At 37.2% G+C, this 23032-nt stretch overlaps 2 protein-coding genes across 2 annotated transcripts in view; one reads left to right on the top strand and one right to left on the bottom strand.

Annotated features, from left to right (window-relative positions):
• The window catches only part of Lxn (latexin), a 7495-nt gene extending 4025 nt beyond the window's left edge, over nt 1-3470 (top strand). Inside the window, exons 5-6 of the mRNA XM_004639842.2 lie at nt 2830-2892; nt 3137-3470. Of these exons, the coding sequence (XP_004639899.2) occupies nt 2830-2892; nt 3137-3235 (162 nt within the window). The 3' untranslated portion in view covers nt 3236-3470. The remainder of the gene's footprint in view (nt 1-2829; nt 2893-3136) is intronic.
• The window catches only part of Gfm1 (G elongation factor mitochondrial 1), a 52020-nt gene that overhangs the window by 18335 nt on the left and 10653 nt on the right, over nt 1-23032 (bottom strand). The window contains exons 7-13 of the mRNA XM_004639843.2: nt 18102-18259; nt 17280-17364; nt 12667-12804; nt 10228-10329; nt 8565-8621; nt 5087-5224; nt 3500-3582 (exon numbers count right to left, since the gene is read on the bottom strand). Coding sequence (XP_004639900.1) covers nt 3500-3582; nt 5087-5224; nt 8565-8621; nt 10228-10329; nt 12667-12804; nt 17280-17364; nt 18102-18259 — 761 coding nt within the window. The remainder of the gene's footprint in view (nt 1-3499; nt 3583-5086; nt 5225-8564; nt 8622-10227; nt 10330-12666; nt 12805-17279; nt 17365-18101; nt 18260-23032) is intronic.

The following is a 23032-nucleotide window of genomic DNA, read 5'->3' as shown; positions in this document are numbered from 1 at the left end:
AAAAACTAGAGAAGATGAGGAGTTGAAGGAAGAGACCAAAGAACAACAGCTTGTCCAAAAAGTCACTTGATTTGGCTAAAAGATGACAACTACAGACCTCCTTACACACCTTTCACTGGAAGACAGGATATCTAATTACTGATTATACTTTCAAAGGGAAAATATGGTAATGATGGTTTTTAAGCTTCTCATGTTAGGCTGGTGAAATTAAGTGGACTCACTCAAACCCTCTTCTACAGCAAAAGCTTAGTGACTATTAATAGAAGTATGACAGAATCCCAAGTATATATTCTTTATCTGTAAATGATTTTCTTGGCCTCTGAGGTGGTATACAAATGTCCCCAGAGCTCTTTTCTTTATAGCCATCACTAGCAAAGCTGTATTTTCAAGAAAGCCAAGTTACAATTTTTAGTTTTTATGCTCAGCTTAATATAATTACCTTTAGCGACCTAAATTTTGTGGTCAAACCACTCTTGTCACATAATGTTGACACTCTCTGCTTTTATTCTCAAGAGTTGTGCCATACCTACTTAGATATATGGCTGGCGTTTTCCCCCAGGGGTTACCACTAGTGTGGCCCTCTTTGTGAAATGTGCTGTATGGTCTCTCAAACAGTTCTACTTATTCCTCAGATTGCTGTATGTTAATTTTCTTTTATAACCCTTTCTCCAAAGGCTTTTGAAATTATTTATTACACATCTACTTTCACTGGAGGTCAGGATGCCCAATTATAGGACTTAAGAGTATAATACCAAAACCTAAACTAAGTATTACATTTTCAGAAACAGTGAGATTTTTTTCCTAACGTATTTCATAGACAATAACCTAGGTTATAATATTTCTTTCGGGTACTGCAACTTCAACAACTGAGACTAGGTACAGAGGTCATAAAATCATAATTCTGATTTCTCTATGTACCCTTTCACCAAATTGTGATTTTTTTAAAAAGTATTAATGAAAATCTCAATAGAAGGGTTAAACTCCTTGGTCTTAACTTTATATGCATTATATCTCTTTATCCATTAACATCTGGATGTAAGAACTTTTATACATGTACACAGTATCTCTACAGGTCATTCTTTGTTAATATATTCAGAGAAAAGATTACTTCAAGATACTGTAAAGAGAAAGACATGCTTTTGTGTGACCCTGGAGCCACATGTGTAATCACTATTAACCAAAGGACCCCCATAGTTTGAGCTGGTTGGAGTCTCGGGTTTGTCTCTTCATACCAATGAAACATCTTAAGGAGTGTTTTGTAGAAAAAGTCTCTGAGGATGATGGTTTTAAGCTATAAAGGTAAGTCTTTCTGTGTAGCTGGCAGCATATTTTTGGTCCCCAAATAATACACAGCATAGAACAAAGCTTTAATTAAAACATCAGACTATAGTCATTATATTCTACTATTTTCTCTTTTCTGAGAATTTCTAGTACCCAAATGGTTTCTTTTAATCTAAATACTCCTTGCTATAGTTTCTTTGTTGTTTTTGGCAGTAGTGGGGATGTAACTTAAGTCTTTGAGCACACAGGCAAGCACTCCACCTCTGAGCTTCACTCCTAACCCCTTTTTTTTAATTGGTAGAACTGGGGATTGAACTCAGGCCCTTACACTTGCCAGGAAAGCGCTTATTCTACTGAGCCATTACCCCGGCCCCCCAATTTTTTTTTTCTTTTTTTGGCAGTACCAGGGATCAAACTCAGGACCTTGTGCTTTCCAGGCAAGCACTTAGTCCATTGAATTATCTCCCCAGCTCCAAAGAACTCCAGGGAACACTTGCTACTTGATTTTTTTTTTTTTTTTTTTTTTGCAAAGCCAGGGACTGAACTCAGGCCCTTGTGCTTGCCAGGCAAGCACTTATTCAACTGAGCTATCTCCCCAGCCACCCCCTTTTCTATTTTTTTTAAAGACAGAATATTGTCAAATTACCCAGTCTGACCTCTAACATAGAATCCTTCTACCTTAGTCTCCCTTACAGCTGGGATCCCAGGCATGTGCTACCACACCCAGCAATAGTTTATTATTTTCTCAACAAAGGAAATATTAATTATTCTTAAGTACAAGCTACATAAAATAATGCTAAGTAGCTACTATACCTTAAAAATAGATATAAAGTCAAATATATTAATAACAAATATAAAATCATGATTCTAAAATGTAGTTTGTTTTTGGCTTTGAACTCACTATGTAGTCCAGGTTGGCCTTGAACTTGTGATCCTTGCGCCTCAGCCTGCTGAGTGCAGGGATTACAGGTGTGGACCACCACACCTGCCTTGAAAAATACTTTTTTTTTTTTTAAATCTTAAGGAAGGGTCTACAGGGTGTTCAGGGTCTCACTAGTAGAACGGACTTGTAATGATCCACCTGTTTATAGCCTCCCAAGAGCTGGGATTACAGGCATTACGCCACCATGCCCAGTTTCAACTGCCCTCTCAGTGCGCCCCAGGGGTGGGGCAGGCACGGCAGACCTGAGGATCAACCCCCGGCCCCTGCACCTGCTTGGAGGAGCTTTAACCCGCTGAGCTATTTGGCTGGCCCAAGAATACTTCTTTTTTTTTTTTTTTTTCTCTTTTTGCGGAACCAGGGATTAAACTCAGGCCCTTGTGCTTGCCAGGCAAGCACTTATTCTACTGAGCTATCTCCCCGGCCCCAAGAATACTTCTTTAATATGAGAGAATACCAGTAGTTTTTTCTGTTAAGCTAAAGTGAAGTACAATATGGCACTGAAATGGGTATGTTATAATTATATATTAGTTAAAGCTAATTTTAAAAATATATATATTTTGCCAATGATCCTGTTTTAAACACCAGGTTTTTATTTTTTGTCATAGCAAAGAAATGATGACTTTATTGAATTGGACTATACCATTCTACTTCATGACATTGCTTCGCAGGTAAAGTATAATTTACCTTCATTTGATGCCATTTTAAAGCCACAGGATGCTTTATTAATTCTGACTATAAATCAAAATTTATGTAAATTTATGAGGCACCAGGGTGCAGTATATTATAGCAGTTTAAATTTTTTATGCTATTCTTTATGAAGACTTTTGTCTTCCACAAAATATAAACTGAATTATTTTGTTTTCTGAATTTTATCATGGCATTAGTTTTTGTTTGTTGGGTTTTAACTTGCAGGAGATTATTCCTTGGCAAATGCAAGTTCTTTGGCATCCACATTATGGTACTAAAGTAAAGAATAGTAACCGTCTCCCAAAAGAAGTAACTCTGGAATAAACAAAGACCCTGCATGGAGATGACACCTAACCATGCCTCTGGAAGATGTATATGCCAGTCTTCATTGGTGTCTAGTCTAAGGGGCCACACAAATCCCTCAGTGTCACCTTGTACAATGTCTTATGTACCTTATGCAACTATATATAGTCATAATAAAAGATGTCTCTATGTAAAAATATCTTTACAATAGTAATAATGCTATGTGTACCCCATAATAAAGTTCTAATTTCAGTCTCATAAAGTCTAATTATGTTGCATACTTACGGGACAGGAGCAGTAATAGTCTCTCTAAAGGCAACTTTTGGCTTTCCTGTGATACAAGGACAGCCATATTCTCTTTCCAGTCTCTAAAAAGAATGAGAGCAATAATTTTTAATTTTTAAAAAAATAAACTGAAAGAAAAAAATCCTAAGCATTTTAAATACCTTAGCAGCATTAACTTAAGCAAACACTAAATCATAAACTATTTTAGTTATTTCATAAGGATTAGATGTGTGCTATTTCAAAATACAATGACTTTACAGAATTTTAGACCCATGAAACCCAATTTAGACTATATAATATATACTTATCACCAAATAATCTACCCACTAAAACTTCACCACTGTACACTATTACATTCAGTGGAATAATGTATCAATTGTCAGAATTTCTTCTCCACTGCACAGATAATGATCATGGCACAATTACCAGTCACACCTAGATTTCATTTATATACATACACATGCATATACACATATATGATCTTTCCTAAGAACACCTTTTCTTTTATCTATATTACAATGGACTTCAAGAATTGACATGTCTCAGCGGCATAAGCACCTGCCTGGCAAGTGCAAGGTCCTGAGTTTGATCCCCAGTACAAAAAAAAAAAAAAAAAAAAAAGGAAAGAAATTACCCAAAGAATGGGTATGACTGCAGACTGTCACTCTAGGACTGGAACTGGGATTTACGTCACCCAATTAACCATGATCTGGGCATGGATGGGTGGTCAGTCTTATTGCAAATCTTCTGACAGATGGTTCTAGGAGTCCACAATGTTTAACAAATAAAAAACTTAGTGGCCAACAGTAATGTGTAACACAGCAGAGAAGGCAGCACATGACATGTGAATATGAACCATAGTACAGCCTGCAGAACCTCTGCTTACATCCATTACACTGAGCATCATCACCAACTTTTACTCCTAAAGAAACACACAAGGGCTGGGAGATGGCTCAGTAGAATAAGTGCTTGCCTGGTAAGCGCAAGGGCCTGGGTTCAATCCCCTGTTCCGCCAAAAAAAAAAAAAAAAAAAAAGGATTGTAAAAAAAAGAGCTATAGGGGGGCCTGTCCCTTAGCTCAGTTTTTTAAGTGCCTGCTTAAACAAAGCAGCCAGGCTCAGTTTGCTGTGGTTCGATCCCCAGAACTCAAGCCAGCCAAACCTGCCCTGAAGCCTTTCTGAGCCAGCACCCCCACCAAAAAAAATCCTTCTAAAAAAACTTGTTCATTTGTTGGTTTGTAACTTCTTATCACCATGCACCACACCCACCTCACCCCTGCACTCCAGAGGCAATGTGTATTTGAATGTATACTTATAATTGATAATATTCTGTGCATATGTATTTTTATTTATATTAATTAATTCTAAGGCATTTTTCCCATTTTAATCTCTGAAATAAAAATTCATCTTACAATCAAAAAAAAAAAGAGCTATAGGTTATGCTTTGGGGCCGGGGAGATGGCTCAATGGAAAAAGCGCTTCTCTGGCAAGCGCAAGGTTCTGAGTTTAATCCCCAGTTCTGCCAAAAAAAAAAGAAAGAAAGAAACACACAGTGATAAATTTAATTCAACTTCTTTGTTATCCATTACCTGAGCATAGATTTCAAGGTGTAGTTCTCCCATTCCAGATACAATTGTCTCTTTGCTTTCTGAGTCAAAGTGGACCTTAAATGTGGGATCTTCTCTTGTAAACCTGCCAATACCTTTTGAAAATTTGTCCAGATCATTCTTTAAGAGAAGAAAAGTCATGTTTTCCTAAATATGGTAGGCACTGATACTTCTGAATGAAATCAAATCATCAGCAATTGAGACATAAAGATGATACACACTTTGTTCTACTTCAAACATTTTTTTGAAAAATAAGTCTGGAAGCCACACAGCCAAGAGAGCAGGGGATAGCTATATGAATAAATTTTCTCTCCGTAGCAACACAGAAAACATTTTATAAGCTGCCCTCTTACACTGACAAAAGCTGTCTAGTAGTGCAAAAGAGTCTATTATGTGGCAAGGGGAACCTGTTCTGCTTTTTTGAAATGTTTTAATAAATATAATCAAAAGAATCAGCATGTTTACCAAGATTTGTTCATACATTCAAAAGCATTAACTACCTATTCAGTCCAACAGTAAGGCAAATATCACACTGAGACTTCTCATGTGTAAATGGACATATGATGCACCTTGATTCTTTCAATGTAATTTCGCATGCTACGCAAAAGAGGAGTCCTCCACAAATGCCCTAAGACCAGCTAACTTATAAATATTTTACTTTATATGGTAAAGGATATACTGCACATATAATCAGAGTTACAGATCTTAAGACAGGGAGAGTATCTGGCTGGGCCCTGTGTTATCATGTGTGCCTTTAAAAAGGGAAAGGGGAAGAGAAGGGGAAGGGGAAGAGAAATGGGGGTGGGTGGGAAAGATGCAGTGATGGAAAAAGAAGAGCTCTAAAGTTTGAGAGAGGCTCAACCCACTGTTGCTACCATTAAAAGATGGGAGGTAGAGGACCTGAGCCAAACCAAAGAAATTCTTCCCCAGAACTTCCAGAACAAAACATGAAGCTGCCTGATTAATTTAGCCCACTGAGAGCCAGAATCTACAGAATTATAAAATACTTTCCTGTTGTTTTAAGTCATTAAGTTTGTGATCATTTCTTACAGTAGAAATAGCAAACTAACATACCCTGCATCACCAATACTAACAGGCATCATCTACAGATGCTGAGAGCTATAGTAATGTATTTTACACATATTATCCCAAACCTAATCACAATGCTGCAAGACAGAATTATCCATCTTTTAGAGATGCAGAAACCATGCACAGAAAGGTTAAGTAACTTGCTCAAGGGCACACGACTAATGCATGACAAGGGCAGAACTTCTTTCTACACTGGACATCATCCCTCACACCACTATTGAGACTCAACTTTATGCAGATACTTCATTATTTAAGTTAATTTATTTTAGCAAGCAGACACTTTTAAACTTTTTAATGTATAAACAATCCAGAGGTACTAAACAATCTTTTGGGTTATTGATGCATTTCATTTCCCTTCATTACTGTAATTTATTAGCAGTTAAATGTCTTACATACACTCTGGGAATGAAAGGCATTAACACTTTTAATTTCTAAGCCTGCATTATTTCTTTTGTTTTGAGTTTTCTGAGACAGGGCTCACTATGTAGTTCAAGTTGGCTTTAAACTCTCTTCATAGCCCAAAGGTTGGTCTGCAACTCATAGCACTCCTCCTGCCTCAGCCTTCCGAGTGCTGGGATTACAGGTATATACAAGCACGCCCATATAACCCTGCATATTTCTAAAGGGAAAAGCAAGCAATCTTAGCAAAGCACTCGGAATAACTATTGATTGCACTTTACTAAAGTGACATGCAAGGTTCACTCTTCAAGTTTCTAAGAAGATTAAATGATTTAATATTTCTTGTCAACCCAGCTTTTCCTTTTTATACAGTTTCAGTGCATATCTAGATACCCCCCACCAAAGCTTTATGAGCTCATAGGTGGGTCTTTCAGGAGGTGACTGGATTGTGAGGGTATAATACTCAACAGTGGTTTGTTACACTGATGAGTTTATAGCTAAATAGAACTTGGGAGGTGAAGCCTGGGTGGGGCAGGGGGTTAACAGGGGTGTAGCCTGGAATGCTCTAGCTCCTTTCCTCTTCCCTTGATCTCTCTTCGCTTCCCACTGCCATCCACGAACTATTTGTCCTCTGCCATGCTGCTCTGCCTTGGATCCAGTTGAGTATGTAGTAAAAACTCTATGACTATGAGCCAAAATTAATTTCCTCTCTTTTAAGTAGTAGGTGTCAGTATTGGGTCCCAGGAACTAAAGTCATAAAGACACATTACTGAGAAAAGGCCTGGAAAACCTCAAGGTTCCTTGAAACAGATGAAGTAGTAGCTGTTACAATGTATCTCTCATAACACAGACATCAGAGTATGCTCTGTTCTCTAATCAGTTACTAAAAGTCATAAAAAGTTCACTCAATGTGTGAATAAGTAAATTCCAAGAAAACATGACTTATGAATGCTAAGGCAATTTAGGAACTGTATGGCTTAAAATAAGATTAATTCCAAAGGCAAGCAATGCTAATGTAAAATATTCAAGCAATTTTGGCTTTGTAAAATATTAAATGATACCAAACCCAATTATAAAATTATAAAACAAAATTAGCCAGGAGGGGTAGCACATGCCTATAATCCCAACTATTTAGCAAGGCAAAGGCAGGAGGATATCTCAAGAGTAGCCTAGATAACACAGCCAAAGTCTATCTGAAAATAAAACTTAAAAATAAATGTGTATGGAGCAGTGGAGGCTGGGGATATAGCTCAGTGGTACAGCAGTACCTAGCACACATCAGATCCTGGGTTCAAGCTCTACTACTGAAGAAAGAAAAAGAAAAATAAAAAAAAATAGAAAAAAGAAACAACAAAAATTATAAAGTTGTATTTGGAAGTGAGATAATCTTACCTAGTCTCCTGATGTGATACTCTCTTACTTTAAAACTTCCACAAAATCTCAACATACATTATAAACCATGAGACAATCTATGTAACATCATGAATGCTTTATAGTGCGGTTTCATTATAATTTAAGACAAACATTTCTGTTTCTGTCTTCTTCAGTATTTTAAGAAATCATAAAGATTCCCTTATTCTGGAACCAGTAATATAGGAAACAACTATAAATTATACTCTGGTGATTATTAAAACAAATTATGTTATTTAACTATACTCAGTAATTATTGGGGGGTTGGGGAGATAGCTCAGTGGAATAAGTGCTTGCCTGGCAAGCGCAAGGTCCTGAGTCTGATCTCTGGTACTACCAAAAAAAAAAACCAACCAAAATAAATAAAATAATAATAATAATAATAATAATAATAATAATAATTATTATTATTTAGAATGGACTAGCAAATTTAAAAAGCAATCTCAACACCAAAAAGGGGAAATAGAGACCACAAAAATGGCTGGTTACAAGATATGCATGTGAGAGACAGATGAAAAAAGCTCAAGTTTTTATCATGATCACCTCAACTTTAAATGCCTACCTTGTTAGAAGGCTTCATTGCTACTGAAATGACAGGATCAGGAACATGAATTGACTCCTAAAATATTTTTATAAAAGAATTAAAAACAGTATTATAAGGGTCATGGATGAATAAGTGGAGTGTGCAACTTCGCTACAGAACAAGGGCAAATACTAGTCAACATCCTTAAGCTAGATAATACCTACTTGGATCAGTTTTGCTTTAAATAAGTTACTGTAAAGTAAATAAACGCATCTGCTGACATCTCTCCCAAAACAAATTTATTTATTTAACTATACAGTATAGACAGTACAATGAATCCAAATGCTGACATATGGAATTCTTATTGCCTTGTGACTACACTTTCTACTGAACTAAGTTACCTCATTTAACCAAAATATACAATGCTAATGGAAATCCAAAGGGTTATATAGAATCTTTACTCAGGGGCCAGGGAGAGAGCTCAGCAGAATAAGTGCCTGCCTAGCAATCAAGCACAGGGTCCTGAGTTCAATCCCCAGTACTGAAAAAAAAAAAAAAGAATCTTTACTCAGATGACACCTTATTTACATAGATACCTTATTTGATCAGTCACAGTTCTAAGAAGCAGTTATCTCTATTTTACAAATAATACCATGTAGAAAGAAGATAATTTAGCTAAGGGCCAAGTGTGCTCTTCCCACAACCACTCATGTCACATTGCAAATGACAGAATATTTAGATATGACTTTTATTAATGACAGAAAATGTTTCTAGATCTCAACAATTATATAGATTTTTGAGATGTTTTAAACAGGCTATCCCCAATTAAGAGAATATTTTATACCAAAAACATTATAAAATTACAAATTCATCATATGATGCAGACACCATTACAGTGTTCATCTGTGAAGAGATAGCCCAGTTCTCACATAAATAATCTAAAGACTTCATCGCCTATGTATGCCTTCTTTCTCTATTGAATTTAGATGAGGCTACATTTGTTGACAAATGATCATGGTATATGCAGGAGAGCCTGCTCTTCTGTAGACCCATAAAGGCCAAATTAACAAAAGAAATTCAAAAGAAGGAACTGCCTGAGCATGCTCTTCTCTCACTATCCTTCCATCAGAAAACAAGACCTCTGAATTCCAAAAGGCAGCTGTCTGCATGGCTGTTCTGTCATTCCCCAGTCTAGTCTAAATGCTACTTTCTAGCCTCAAAGTTCTCCAGGTGTTTGAGGGAATGGACTACTCTCTGTTACATTAATGAGAAAGTAGCCTTCCACTGGAACTAGTCCTATGGTAGTAGCAATAAGTAAGAGAGGCTCTCTCATTAGGGAGGCAGCATTCAGGGTGGAGGAGTCAGAGCTACACAGTCCATGTTACCTCTAGAAATTTTTCTTCCACATTAATCTTTAAAAGATTGTGGAATTTTACTCAAAGAATAGGTAAGTTAGCTTATACAAAGAAGAACCTCAATGACCTTGATGCCTGTGGCACTCCATGAAACTTCTGTAGTTGTAGTTTTTGTGTGTATGTGGTGCTGGTGATGGACCCCAGGGCCTTGTGCATGCAAAGCATGAACACTACCACTGACCACATCCTCAGTCCTGTAGTTGTTCTACTGAAGTATTACATGTACTACATAAAACCAGACTTTTAAACTTCAGGTAAAAAAACAGCTTTGATATTAAACAGCTTACCATAGAAAGGCCACTGCTGTCTTTGTTTGTGAATGTGTCTCCACTAGCACAGTCAATGCCAAACAATGCACAGATGTCTCCAGCATACACTTCCTCTACATCCTAAATAACACAAAATGATACTTGCAAGTAATACATATCAAGACACAGTGACCATGAAGTAATTTCACAATAAATGCAATATACATTTACAACATAGCATAAAACACCATATCAATAGATGAGGTTTTATTTCAAGTGAAGAACTCAAATTTATGGCTTCACTACTTGAAGGATGTAAAGCACTGACAAAATATAGAGCCTTGTGGTTCTAAAATTATTTTCACGGGACTAAAAGGCATACTGTGTTTACTGCCACAATGTACTCATGTATGACATATGGAAAAACTGCACAAGAGTTCTAAGAACAAATGAAGACTGTGTGGGGCCCATTGTACTAAAAATATTTCTAATTTCTCACAGATGCAAACACTTAAGTAAACACAGGAAGGCCAAGAACAAAGCACTTCTTCTAAGCTTCCTAGTTATTGTCCTTTCACACTGACAGTTCATTCATAATAGCTGTAGTATGAGTGTGTCTTTCATGTAAAACAGCCGGACACATTTCCACCCATCTGGCCCAAGAAACAGCTGTGACAATCATTAGCCCTTCTGGGCTGCCCCCTACTGTCTATCTCAGAAAGCAGCAAAGCTCTTCAATTCTGAGACTGCCTATTCATTTTCCAAGACAGACAAAAGTGATGGCTCCCAAAAAGGAACACTTCTTTACTGCTGGTGGGAGTGTATACTGGCACAACCACTATGAAAATCAGTGTGGAGATTCCTCAAAAACTAGGATTAGAGGTCCCACTTGACACAGGGAGAAATACCCTCGGTATTTTTCCAGAAGAAATGGAAACACCATACCACAGCGATGTATGTGCAGCCACATGTATAGCAGATCAATCTGTCACAGCTAAATCTTGGAAACAACCCAACGCTAATCAACTGAGGAATGGATAAAGATGTGATATTTTTACACAATGGAGTATTACTCAGCTATAAAAAAGATACACTCAAAGCTTTTACAGGTAAATGGATGCAACTAAAGACCATACTCATAAATGAAATAAATCAGATCTGCATGTGTAAACACTGTATTATCTCCCTTGTGTAAGAACCTGAAAGAGTAAATAAAATCTGCAAGGTACTGCAAGATACTGTGAAAGGGAAAGAAACTAAACTATTCAAAGGGAAGGAACAACTGAGATGAACTAAAGAAGAAAGGAAATATACATAGCTTGGATAACTGTACTGCTTATTTTTACTGATCTCTTTGGAACGGGTAATGCTTAATTTCTTTTTTCTTTTTTTTGTTGTTGACCAATTTTACCTGCTTATATCTGGTAATGTGAACAACTAATTTGAAGACAACAATATGCAATATGACAACCATTGCTGAATTCCTATCATCTTTTTTTTTTTTTTGCGGTACTGAGGATTGAACTCAGGACCCTGCACTTGCCAGGCAGGCACTTATTCTACTGAGCTATCTCCCGGCTCCCTATTATTTTATTTAGTGAAATTCTGTATTGCTTCTAATTTTTGTTTTTTTTTACTGTTTTTATTCTCTTTTGAAAAATATAAATAAAATAATTTTTTTCAAAAGTTATGGTTCCCAAAAATTTGTAACATTTTGCTTAGACTAGAAAAGTGCTCTGGGAATGGAAGGCTGCATTGCAGAAGGACAGAAGTGAAGCCAACCTCATGTATTCGTTATTCCTACAAAGGCCTAACAAAAAAGGACTACACAAGGCTAGGACAGATTCAGAGCAACCCAAGCCTTAAGTCTCAAAACTACATCTTGGGAATCTTTAAATCTTCATGTGGATTCTAGTACCAGTGTGGCCACGTAAGGGGTTATGTAATGGGAATAGAAACTTTAGGGTTACATGGGACTTTCATACCTTCCATTTCCAAGAAAGCAAATTCAGAGAACCATGTAATCTTAATGTTTTTGTTTGTTTTCGTACTGAGGATTGAACTCTGGGCCTTGTGCTAACCAGGCAGGCACTTATTCTGCTGAGCTATCTCCCTGGCAAGATAAACAGGTGAAAAATTATGCATAGGTTTATTACTTTCACTTACCTTTAAAAAACAGTGCTACTATTCTAACTGCCTATTAAATTTTTTAACTCTTGAGAAAAGTGCTGAATCTTGTGCTAATCCTTTAGGAACTCTTCTTTTCCTTGAAACTTAGGTAGCATGAAAATAATGCTAACTTAAAGCCAATAATATGAAATAAGCTTTTAGCACGTGCCAACTAAGAGTACACCAAAGTGTTAAATCAGAACAGTAACACACCTAAGGAAAACAGGTATGTGCTACCAGTAGTGATGTTCTAGTGGGGTTCAGGGTACCAGGAAGGAGCTCCTGACCACACTGCACCCGCGTACTTGCCTCCATCATGTCAGCATGCATGCGCACCAGCCGCTGCACCCGCACTTTCTTCCCTGTCCTCGTGTTATAGATGGTATCACCCTTCTTCAGCTCTCCCTGGTAACTGCGGACATAGGTTAACTGTCCAAATCGACCTGCCTAGAAGCCAACATTGGGTACAGCAGAAAGAACAGAAAGAAAATAAGAACATTCAGGGGACATGAACTACCTCCAATCACGCCCTTCAAACCTTAGCCACTTCTCTTAACATATGCTTGTTTACTGCTACAATGATGTAATACCAACTTTGAACTAAAATAAGATCAGTTGCTAGCAAGTCACTTTTTGGTACCACAATCTAAGATACTTATACTACCTCTAAAATAAGTTATTAGAAGCCTGGCCCTATTTCAAAAAACCAAAAAAGGTTATTAGAAAAGAATTTTAATCGTTTACGTAAGTATTCCTTTGCCTTATACTACTATTTCATAAGTTCAGTTTACGTAAGAAACAAAAATGAGGTATAACTGCTGAAAAGATATAAAAATATCACTAGAAGTGGTATCTAAAGTTACTTTTGGGGCTGGCCAAATAGCTCAACAGATTAAAGCACCTGCAAGCAGGTGCAGGGGCTGTGGATTCGATCCTTGGGCCTGCTGTGCCAGCCCTGCCCCTGGGGGTTACTGAGACTGGGAATGGTGGCATGCGCCTGTAATTCCAGCTCTTGTGAGGCTGTAAACAGGTGGATCACTATGAGTTCGATCTAGCAGTGAGACCCTGAACACTCTGTAGACTCTTCCCTAAAATACAAAATAAATAGAGTTACTTTTGGCAATTACGTGGGAAACAATATAGAGTTCTGTGAAGTGACTAAATATACTAACACTAACCAATCAGATATATATTTAAAAGTTGTCAGGGCAGGGGAGATAACTCAGTCAGTAGAATAAGCGCTTGCCTGCTAAGTGCAGGGTCCTGAGTTCGATCCCTGGTACCACCAAAAAAAAAAAAAAAAAAAAAAGTTGCCAATTCTTAAACATATCAATTTACGGGTTCAATACCTTAGCAACATAAATCCCAATAGAAATTTTAAAAATTTAATTAATGATTTTAAATTTCATTCGGAAGAATATATAGGTAAAAACAAATTTTTCAGAAACTATGTCAATGAGAAGAAACTATTCTCCCCTGAGACAAGACAGTGTTTTACTATGGCCTTGATCACTTTTTTTCCCCTGCTGGCTCCCGGCTGCCTTAAGGGTGGGTCTAGTGTGGCACGTGGAGCTGGGGATCAAACCATGGTCCCTTGTACCTCACTGAGTTTGCCCAAGCAGGTGCTTTAAACAACTGAGCTAACCGGTAAGCTCCCCCTTGAGCTCACTTTGTAGCCCAGCCTGGCCTGAACTTGTAGCACTTCTCCTGCCTCGGCCTCCCAAGTGCTAGGATTACAGGCATGTACTGCCATACTTGTAATATAAAAATATTAAGTGCTCAAGAGCTCAGGACAAATTGAGACTGATCAGTTTATACAGCATGGTATGAATACAGAAAAACTAAAATACATTTGTAAATAAATAAGTATAGGAAATATGACAAATTGATGGAAAAGAATATGATTATTCATAAACTGACAATTGGACAATTCGTTTTCTATTTGGAGGCACGCAAAAGTACATTAAAATCCCACCTCAAAACAAACATCAACACAAATTCCAGCTGGTTTAATGATGGAGGAGGGGCTGGGGAGTTAGCTCAGTAGAATAAGTGTTTGCCCAGCAAGCACAAGGGACTGAGTTCAATCCCCGGTTCCGCCAAAAAAAAAAAAAAAGGAGGAAAAAAAAATTAAAAAGAGGGTACAGAAGCAAATATTGACACAACATAAACATGTTTAAAAATGAAAGACTGACTAAAGAAAAATATTGACATCGCTGACTATGTAAAATTTAAGCTATTTTTAAAACCAACTTTATTAGCAAAAGTTGGTAGTATACAAGTGAAACATTTTGACCGTAAATAAAATAATTGGAAAAGACAAAAACAAAAAAACACCCCAGTAATATAAGTACATGGGAAAATGTCATTTTAGGAATGATGCAAGATGAAATACATGATTTTTCTTTGTGTGATTAAACCAATAAGAATTTTTTATATATGTTGCTAATAAAGTCATCAAAATTATTCAAAACATTAATTCTGAGTGTGTGAAAGTAGTCTAATAATATCAACTACTGAATATCACAATGTTTTATACTCAATAATCACTAACTGTGAATAATCACATTTTGTGGAATCCTAATAGTTCTAGCATTTATTTTTTAAAATATTTGAATAGAATTTTCACTAAAATGTTATTTCTAGCTTTTAATTTAAATTAAATTTTAGTATGATTTACATGTAATTTTTCTCATTAGTATTAGTGGAAATTTGTTAGATTTCCCTATTTTCCTTGTCTCCTTTCTGTCTCAGTAGCCCATCTATGTACTATGTTACACTGAGTTATCTTGTCTCCTTAGACTCCTCCAGAACCTCCGTTTCATGACTTGGACATTTTGAGAACTACTGGTCAAACTTTTATAGAATGTGAATTCCTGTGAATTTTTCTGATATTTCCCTCATGATCAGACTGTGATCATGTGTTCCTAGGAAGATGAGCACAAGTGTGACGTGTGATTCTTACCACACTTCACCATATCATATACTTTAGTATACTGTACATTTTTTAAATACGGAAAAAAACCCAAAAATAATCCCACCATATAAAGAACTACTTTTTTTTCTTCATTTATTTATTTATTTAATTTTAATTTTTAAATTTTATTTATTTATTTTTTTGCAAACTTCATTTATTTTTTTTTCAAAGTTTTATTGATAAACAGATAAGAACTACTTTTAATACTTTCAACATATCCACGTTTCTCACTTAAAATATTCTGAGAAGGAAAACAAGCCCAGTGCCCAAATCTTGGTTTTGAATATAACTGTCCATAAAAAGGAAGCAGAACTCTTCGTGCCAGGGCACAGAATACACAAGGTAAGCCTGAACCATCTTGCAGCTCTACAAAGGAAGTATTCAAGAAATAAAAGCTGAAGATGTAAAAAGGACCCAGGAACTAAGTGAAACAGCTCCCAATGGCAAAACCTGTCCAACTTAAGCAACAAGAATAACATAGAATAACGTACCACTAGATTATAGCTCAAAGTACAAAATAACTAATATCCAAAAGTCTGCACAATAAAATACAATGACTGAAGAGATAATTCAATGCGGGAGAAAAATCTCCCATACAGAGCTCCCTCAGGGAGGAACAGCCTTATTTCCTACTCCTTACATGTAGTTTGAACATAACGACTTCTTCCAGAGTGCACTAAGAAAGGTAGGAAGGGGGACTGGAAACTTTACAGTAGAGAGAAACCTGACAAACACTATGTCAACCAGGTGATCCACATTAACATTAACAGCAGTGAGCCACTGTGAAAGTCTAGGCCTCTCACATGATATGGCAGGAATCACACGTCACACTTGTGCTCATCTTCCTAGGAACACACGATCACAGTCTGATCATGAGGGAAATATCAGAAAAATTCACAGGACATTCTATGAAAGTCTGACCAGTAGATTTCAAAAATGTCCAAGTTATGAAACGGAGGTTCTGGAGGAGTCTAAGGAGACAAGATAACTCAGTGTAACATAGTACATAGATGGGCTACTGAGACAGAAAGGAGACAAGGAAAACAGTAGGGAAATCTAACAATAATATATCAATATTGATCCATTAGTTATGACAAAGTTTATTAATAAGGAATCTGGGTAGGGGATACATAGGAATTCTCTTTACTATTTTTATAACTTCTATAAATCTAAAATAATTATTTCATTTAAAAAAAGTATCTTTTCATGTCAAAAAATAAGCACCTCAACATAATTTGTAAAAAGTCTGAGTAACATTCCTCGGTAAGGCGGTATCTCAATTTCTTTAATCAAACTACCATACCTTGGTAGTTTTATTTTACTTTATAAGTCAAGATAAGCAAATTGAACATAACACTAATATACTACTTTTCACTAGTTCCTTAGGATAAATTTCTAGAAGTCAACTCACTGTTACTGTAATAGCAAAGTCCTGGAAAAATAGAAATGTTCAACAACTAAAAAAAATTTAAGCAAATTATGGCACATCTACTTAAGAGAATATTACACCTCAATGTCTGCCAGGGATGTAGCTCAGAGGCATAAGCGCCTGCCTGGCAAGCACAAGGTCCCAAGTTCAAGCTCAAGTACCACGCACACACACACACACACACACACGCACACGCACACACACAATAATTATAAAGTAACTATTTCTTTTTTTAAAAAAGTCTGAACTACAGTATTTATACAAACATAGACCACTCTATTATGATAGCAAATGAAAAAAGCAGGACAAAATTTACAGGCAGTATGATTTATGTAAAAATTTGTATTTTAAAACAAAGAGACAAGAAGAAAACGCATCTCCTAATAAGAAACTATCACTTTAGTGTTACCAATTTGGAAACTCTTAATCATTCTTTCTATTTTTTCTGTTTTCCAAATTTTTCATAAGGGGTATAGCTGTACAAACACCAGATGAATACAGTGGAAAGCAACTTACCTCCAGTTTAAAGGCCAGGCCTACAAATGGGTGGGAACTGTCTCTTTTGCAGTTCATTAAGATTTTGGTTTTCTCTTTTGAGTCACTTAAAAATAAAAATAAATCAATCTATGAGATATAATCTTTATATTCTTTTATATCAATCTGTTGTATCTATGAATATTATCTGAGAAAAAAATATGTGCACTAATCACTTCTGAACACACACACACACACACACACACACACACACAAAGACCTGCAAAAATAAATTCCTAGGGCTTAGTTGCTATGAAAGGACAGACTAAAAAACAAAGTTGAGCATAGTGGCAAAACCTGTAATCTCAGACCTTTGGGAGGCTGAAGTAGGACCACAATTTGGAGCCCAGCTTGCATGACTTATCAACTGAATAACACCCAGTCTCAAATGCAAAACAAAACAAAAAACTTTAAGAGGAAAAAGTGCTAGGTATGCAGCTCAGTGCAAAATGCAAAGGCCCTCGTTCCCATCGTCATGGGGGAGGGGATAACAAGAACTTCTTAAAAGTTTGCCCTTAATCCTTTTTAAAGAAAAAATGACTGTAAAGAGCTGACCCCCAAATGAGAAAATGTTCTATTGATACATACCTTGAGACAAAACAAATCATAACTCACAAATAAAATATCATACAGGAATTGGTAAATATTTTCCTATATACCAAAATTGTTACTCAACTAAAAATGGTCAATTTTTTTAAATTATGAAAAACATTATAAAATTACTAGAACTATCCCTAAAAGCCTCATAGTGCTTACGTTTTTTTTTTTTCCTGTATAAATAAAGATTAAATTGCCAAGACTCACTCCTCCTGATTGAGCAGAGCGTAATTCTGGACCTCAGATGGATTTGGCAGGTATTCTAAAACTGCGTCCAAAAGAGGCTGAACTCCTTTGTTCTTTAAGGCACTTCCCAAAAAAACAGGAGTAAATGATCTACTCAAAGTAGCTCTTCGAATTGCAAGCTACAATAAAGGAAAGAAAATTAGCTTAATTAATGTTAACAATACATATTGTGTTTCAGGCTAACTGCAATCCAATACACAAATAAAATGAACTGGATGCTCTTTGGAAAACTAGCTCTACTGAAGAGTAAAATCAGGTCCCAATAATCTGAAGTCAAAGAATACAAAAGAAACAAAAGTCATTTTCTTTTTCATTGCCTGGAAGTGATTTACTATATAACTGCTTTCAATACTTTTAGGATCACTAATTTTCTTTTTTTTTTAATTTATTGTTTTTTTCCATAACTTTATTGAGAAACAAATAGCACTGACAGTTTCAAACCAAACTGGTAGGGCAGTTTCAATAATTAACACATTGCATACATTCTTTCTAAGGATCATTAATTTTCAATCCAGCAAAAACGATAGGTATATACACAGAAAATAGACACATGGAATGGTGCAAACTGTACGCTTGTGACTATGAAACAGAAGGAAAGGTAACATATTTTCAAAAGTCCCTGGAAATACAGGGCTGGCCAGATAGCTCACCAGATTACAGTGCCTTCTTAGGCAGACGCAGGGCCCAGGGGGTTGATCCCCAAGCCTGCCGTGCCAGCCCCCCACCGGGGCGCGCTAAGACAGCAACTGTGACGGCATGGTGGCATGCACTTGTAATCCCAGTGCTTGGGAGGTTGAACACAGGCGGATCACTACGAGTCCGACCCACATGGTGAGACCCTGTACTAAATACAAAAAAAAAAAAAAAAAGCAAAAGTCCCTGGAAATATATACCAGAAACTATTCAGTGATAACCTGTCTTAGGGCAGAGACCGAGGCAGTTGGAAGAAAGTAGCAAATTTTTTAATGTTTTGTTTTGTAATACTGGAGATTTTGTAATACTGGAGATCTTCACACTGAGCTACACCGCTTCCCCATTTTTTACTTTCTGTTTTGAGGCAAGGTCTCACCAAGTCACTAAGTCGCCCACGCTGGGCTCGACTCTTCCACCTTGACTTGCAGAGCACTGTGGTGTCAGGGGTCTGCTGTGCCCAAATGGGAGAGATTTAGCACATTTACACTTTTTAGGGTTTAAACCATAAGAAAGTACCAGCTGTTAGAAACATTCAATTATTTTCTTTTTCTTCTAAAAAGAACATACACCCAGGAAACCAAACAGTACAAATAATTCACAAATTAAGGAATATGCTAATAGCAGTTCTAAAACAAAGATTCTAGTCCCACCCCATTCCTCCAGCAAGCTCTATCAATGTGGTTGGCAGGCTGAGCAGGCCGCAGAAAGCATATGGTGGAAAAAAGCATTAGAAATGATACAAAGGGCTAGAGAGATAGCTCAGCAGTCTAAGTGCCTGCCTGAGTACAAGGACCGGTTTCTATGCCAGGTACCGCATGCCGTGCTAAGCTCAGAACCCAGGGCATGCTGTGCCAGCCACCGAAACTGGGCGTGGTGGCACACGCCTGTAACCCCAGCACTAGGGAGACTGAGACAGGATGATCACTATGAGTCTGAGCTGCATAGAGACCCTGTACCAAATCAATCAATCAATCACAATTTCATTAAACAGAGTATCAGGAATTCAACAATGGTTGCTGTATTACATGTTGTTATCTTCAAATTAGTTGTTAAAGTGCCTGCAAGCAGGCACAGGGGCCTGGGGTTCTATTCCCAGGCCTGCTGTGCCAGCCTGCCCCTGGGGTGCGCTGAGATGGCAATTGAGACTCCCAGTGTGGTGGTTCGTGCCTGTAATCTGGCTGTAAACAGGAGGATTACTACGAGTCTGATCAAGTGGTGAGACCTGAACACCCTGTAGACCATTCCCTAAAGTACAGGGAAAAAAAAAAAAAAAAGTAAACAGATGTCCTAGGCAAATAAAAAGTAGAGTGGCATTAAAAAAAAAGGTAGAAAGGCAAAATTAGTAACAAATTAAGTACAACTCAGGGCAAAAAGCACTAAAGAGATCAAAGAGGACTACTTCCGTTGATAAATGATATAAGCCACTATGAAGAAAGGATAGACATAAGCTTTCATGGAGGCCTGTCCATTAGCTCAATTGTTTTAAGTGCCTGTGTAAGTGAAGGCAGTCAGCCTCAGGATACCGTGGTTTGAGCCCCAGAGCCTCATGTCTTACCAGACCTGCCCTTAAGACATCCTGAGCCAGCCAAAAAAAAAAAAAAATTCATATTAGTTGTTTAGGTTACCCAATATAAACCAGCAAAACTGGTTAACAATACAAAACAACAAAAATGCTATAAGAAATTATACATAAAAATTTTAAAGGAGTAAAAAAGAAAAAAAATTTAAACATTAACTGTTCCTTTCAAAATACCAGCAGAAATCAGAAGTACAATTATCAAAACTACCCTGAATATATACATAGACTATCTTTTACCCTTCTTTCTTTCATGCACACTTGAGAAATTCCCCAAGGTTTTCTGCTCCAAAATTTATCTTTCTCAGTCATTATTCCAAAATGAATTTGACAACCTGAAGTAAACACAGCTCTAATTATACCCCCCAAAAAAGAGAAAGCACATGGTAGAGCTTCGGCTGCAAGAGGCCAACAACAGGCCTGTGGCCATAACTGCACAAATGTGGTCAGCATTCAATTATTTCTCACACCTTAGGAAAAAAGAAAAACAGAAAACATGCTAGCCCCCAAAAAGCTTGGAGCCAGAATTTTTTTGAGCCAGAAATTCATACCTAGAATTTCTTTCTTTTTTTTTTTTTTTGCAATGGCAGAACCAGGGATTGAACTCAGGCCTTCGCACTTGCCAGGGAAGTGCTTATTTTACTCAGCCATCTCCCCGGCCCCCTGAATTTCTAACCATCACCACAATCTGAAGGAGGATAAGCACTGAGAAGGATAAAAAGAAGGCATAAAAAGGGAGAAACATGCAAGGGAAGTAAAACTATCTTTTGCTAGATTACTGAGCACATAGGCTACCACAGGCCACTTGGGCACACATCCTCCTAATATGCAAGTAGGGATCTTAGCACACTCACTTTACATCTACAGGACAGAGAAATACTAGAAGGTGGTAGATAAATGGACAACATGGTGCTTAAAAAATTAAAACGATCCTTAAAACAGTCCCCAAAGGACTTAGTTTTCCAAAAACTTTCCCTTTTTTATAAGAATCACTTTCATACTTGAAATCTATTGCCTTTCCACTGCCCCAGTACAACATCCAACCACAAGAGAACTACAGTATTCTCATGTATTCTGAAGTGAAGAAAAAGTACAGCAGAACTGAAACTTACCAGAGAACAGCCTGCTTGCACAGTGGCCCTCAGCTGGTACCTGGGGCTGTAGATCTCAGAAGCCTCAAATTCTCTGAAGTGGCAAGAATGGCTCACTGTGCTTGTACTGTTCTTACAACATGCTGTGTGCTACATATGCCTTCCTCCTGCGAGTCCTAACTTTGGGGACGTATGAGGCAGAGGGTGGCTATGTGACCAGACTCCAATCAAAACCCGAGGCACTGAGTTTCTAATGAGCTTCCCTGCTGGATGACATCTCAAAGGTGCTGCCCCATATCCTTGCTGGAAGGCATAAGCTATCCTGACTTCCCAGACAGAGAACTCTGGAGGCTCACAGTTTGTTTAGTTTCATCTTGTACCTTTTCCCTTTGCTGAGTTTGTTAATCAAAACTGTCCTTTCACTGGAATAAACCACAGCCATGAGCACTGCCCATGTACAGAGGAGGTTGCAGTGTCTTTTCAGGGAGTCACTGGCCCCGGGAGAGCTCGCTGAGAACCCTGACACAGCCCCTTTAGTAACAGAATCTAATGCTTGATTGACTACGCTTCGAGTCACTCCTATACCTTCCTATGTGTCCCCTACTCATTAGGAAGCTGAGATACTGGGGGCTTTAAGAATACGAACGGACTCAAATTATAAGATGAAGTCCCAGTTTAAACAGTCAAAAAGCTGGATGTAGTGTGACCACAGCACTGAGGAGGTGGGGCAGGAGGATCACTGGAGCTCAAGCCAGGCTGGAATATATACTGAGTTTAAGACCAGCCTGAACTACAGAGTAAGACCCTGTCTTTAAAAAAAATTTAAAAAGTTAAAAAAAAAAAAAAATTAGTAAGCATCTTCAATGGCAACAGGATTTTTCTGTGTCTGATTTATTGACAATGCTTTAAATGAAATGTCTTATGCACAATAATTGCCTGATCTCTAAGTACAAGTGGTTTGAGAAAATTAACATCTGGTTTTCTTTTTTTAACTGTTGTAAAAATACACCTAAGACAAAAATTTACCATTTCATCCATTTGTGAGTGTTTGAGGGGCATTAATTTTGTACAGTCCTCACCACTAGCAATCTGAATTTTCTCATTATCCCAAAATGAAATGCTGTATCTACTTACAATAGATCCCTATTAAAGCTTCCAATACAACCCCTATATAAACCATTCTACTTTCTGCCTCTATGAATTTGACTATCCTAGGTACTTCATACAAGTGGAATCATAAAATATTTGCCCTTTCAAAATCTGGCTTGTTTCATTTAGAATGTGTTCAAAGTTCACCTCTGGTATAGCATTCATCAGAATTTTTATTCCTTTTTAGAGCTACAAAATATTTCTTTATATTTAGCTACATTTTATTCATTCATTAATAAACATATGGGTTGTTTCTAATTTTTTGGCTATTGTGGAGAGTGCTACTAAGTCAAGTGTCGGAGACCTTTCTTTTGGGCATTCCTTCCAGTGTATGACACCCAGTGCTTCTAGCTGAATTTTCTGAGGAGCTGCCATATTATTTC

This window comes from Octodon degus, unplaced genomic scaffold, assembly GCF_000260255.1.
Source record: "Octodon degus isolate 3935 unplaced genomic scaffold, OctDeg1.0 scaffold00115, whole genome shotgun sequence".
Taxonomy (NCBI): Eukaryota; Metazoa; Chordata; class Mammalia; order Rodentia; family Octodontidae; genus Octodon; species Octodon degus.
Note: the sequence above shows the minus strand (reverse complement) of the source record. Positions and strands in the feature narration are given on the sequence as shown.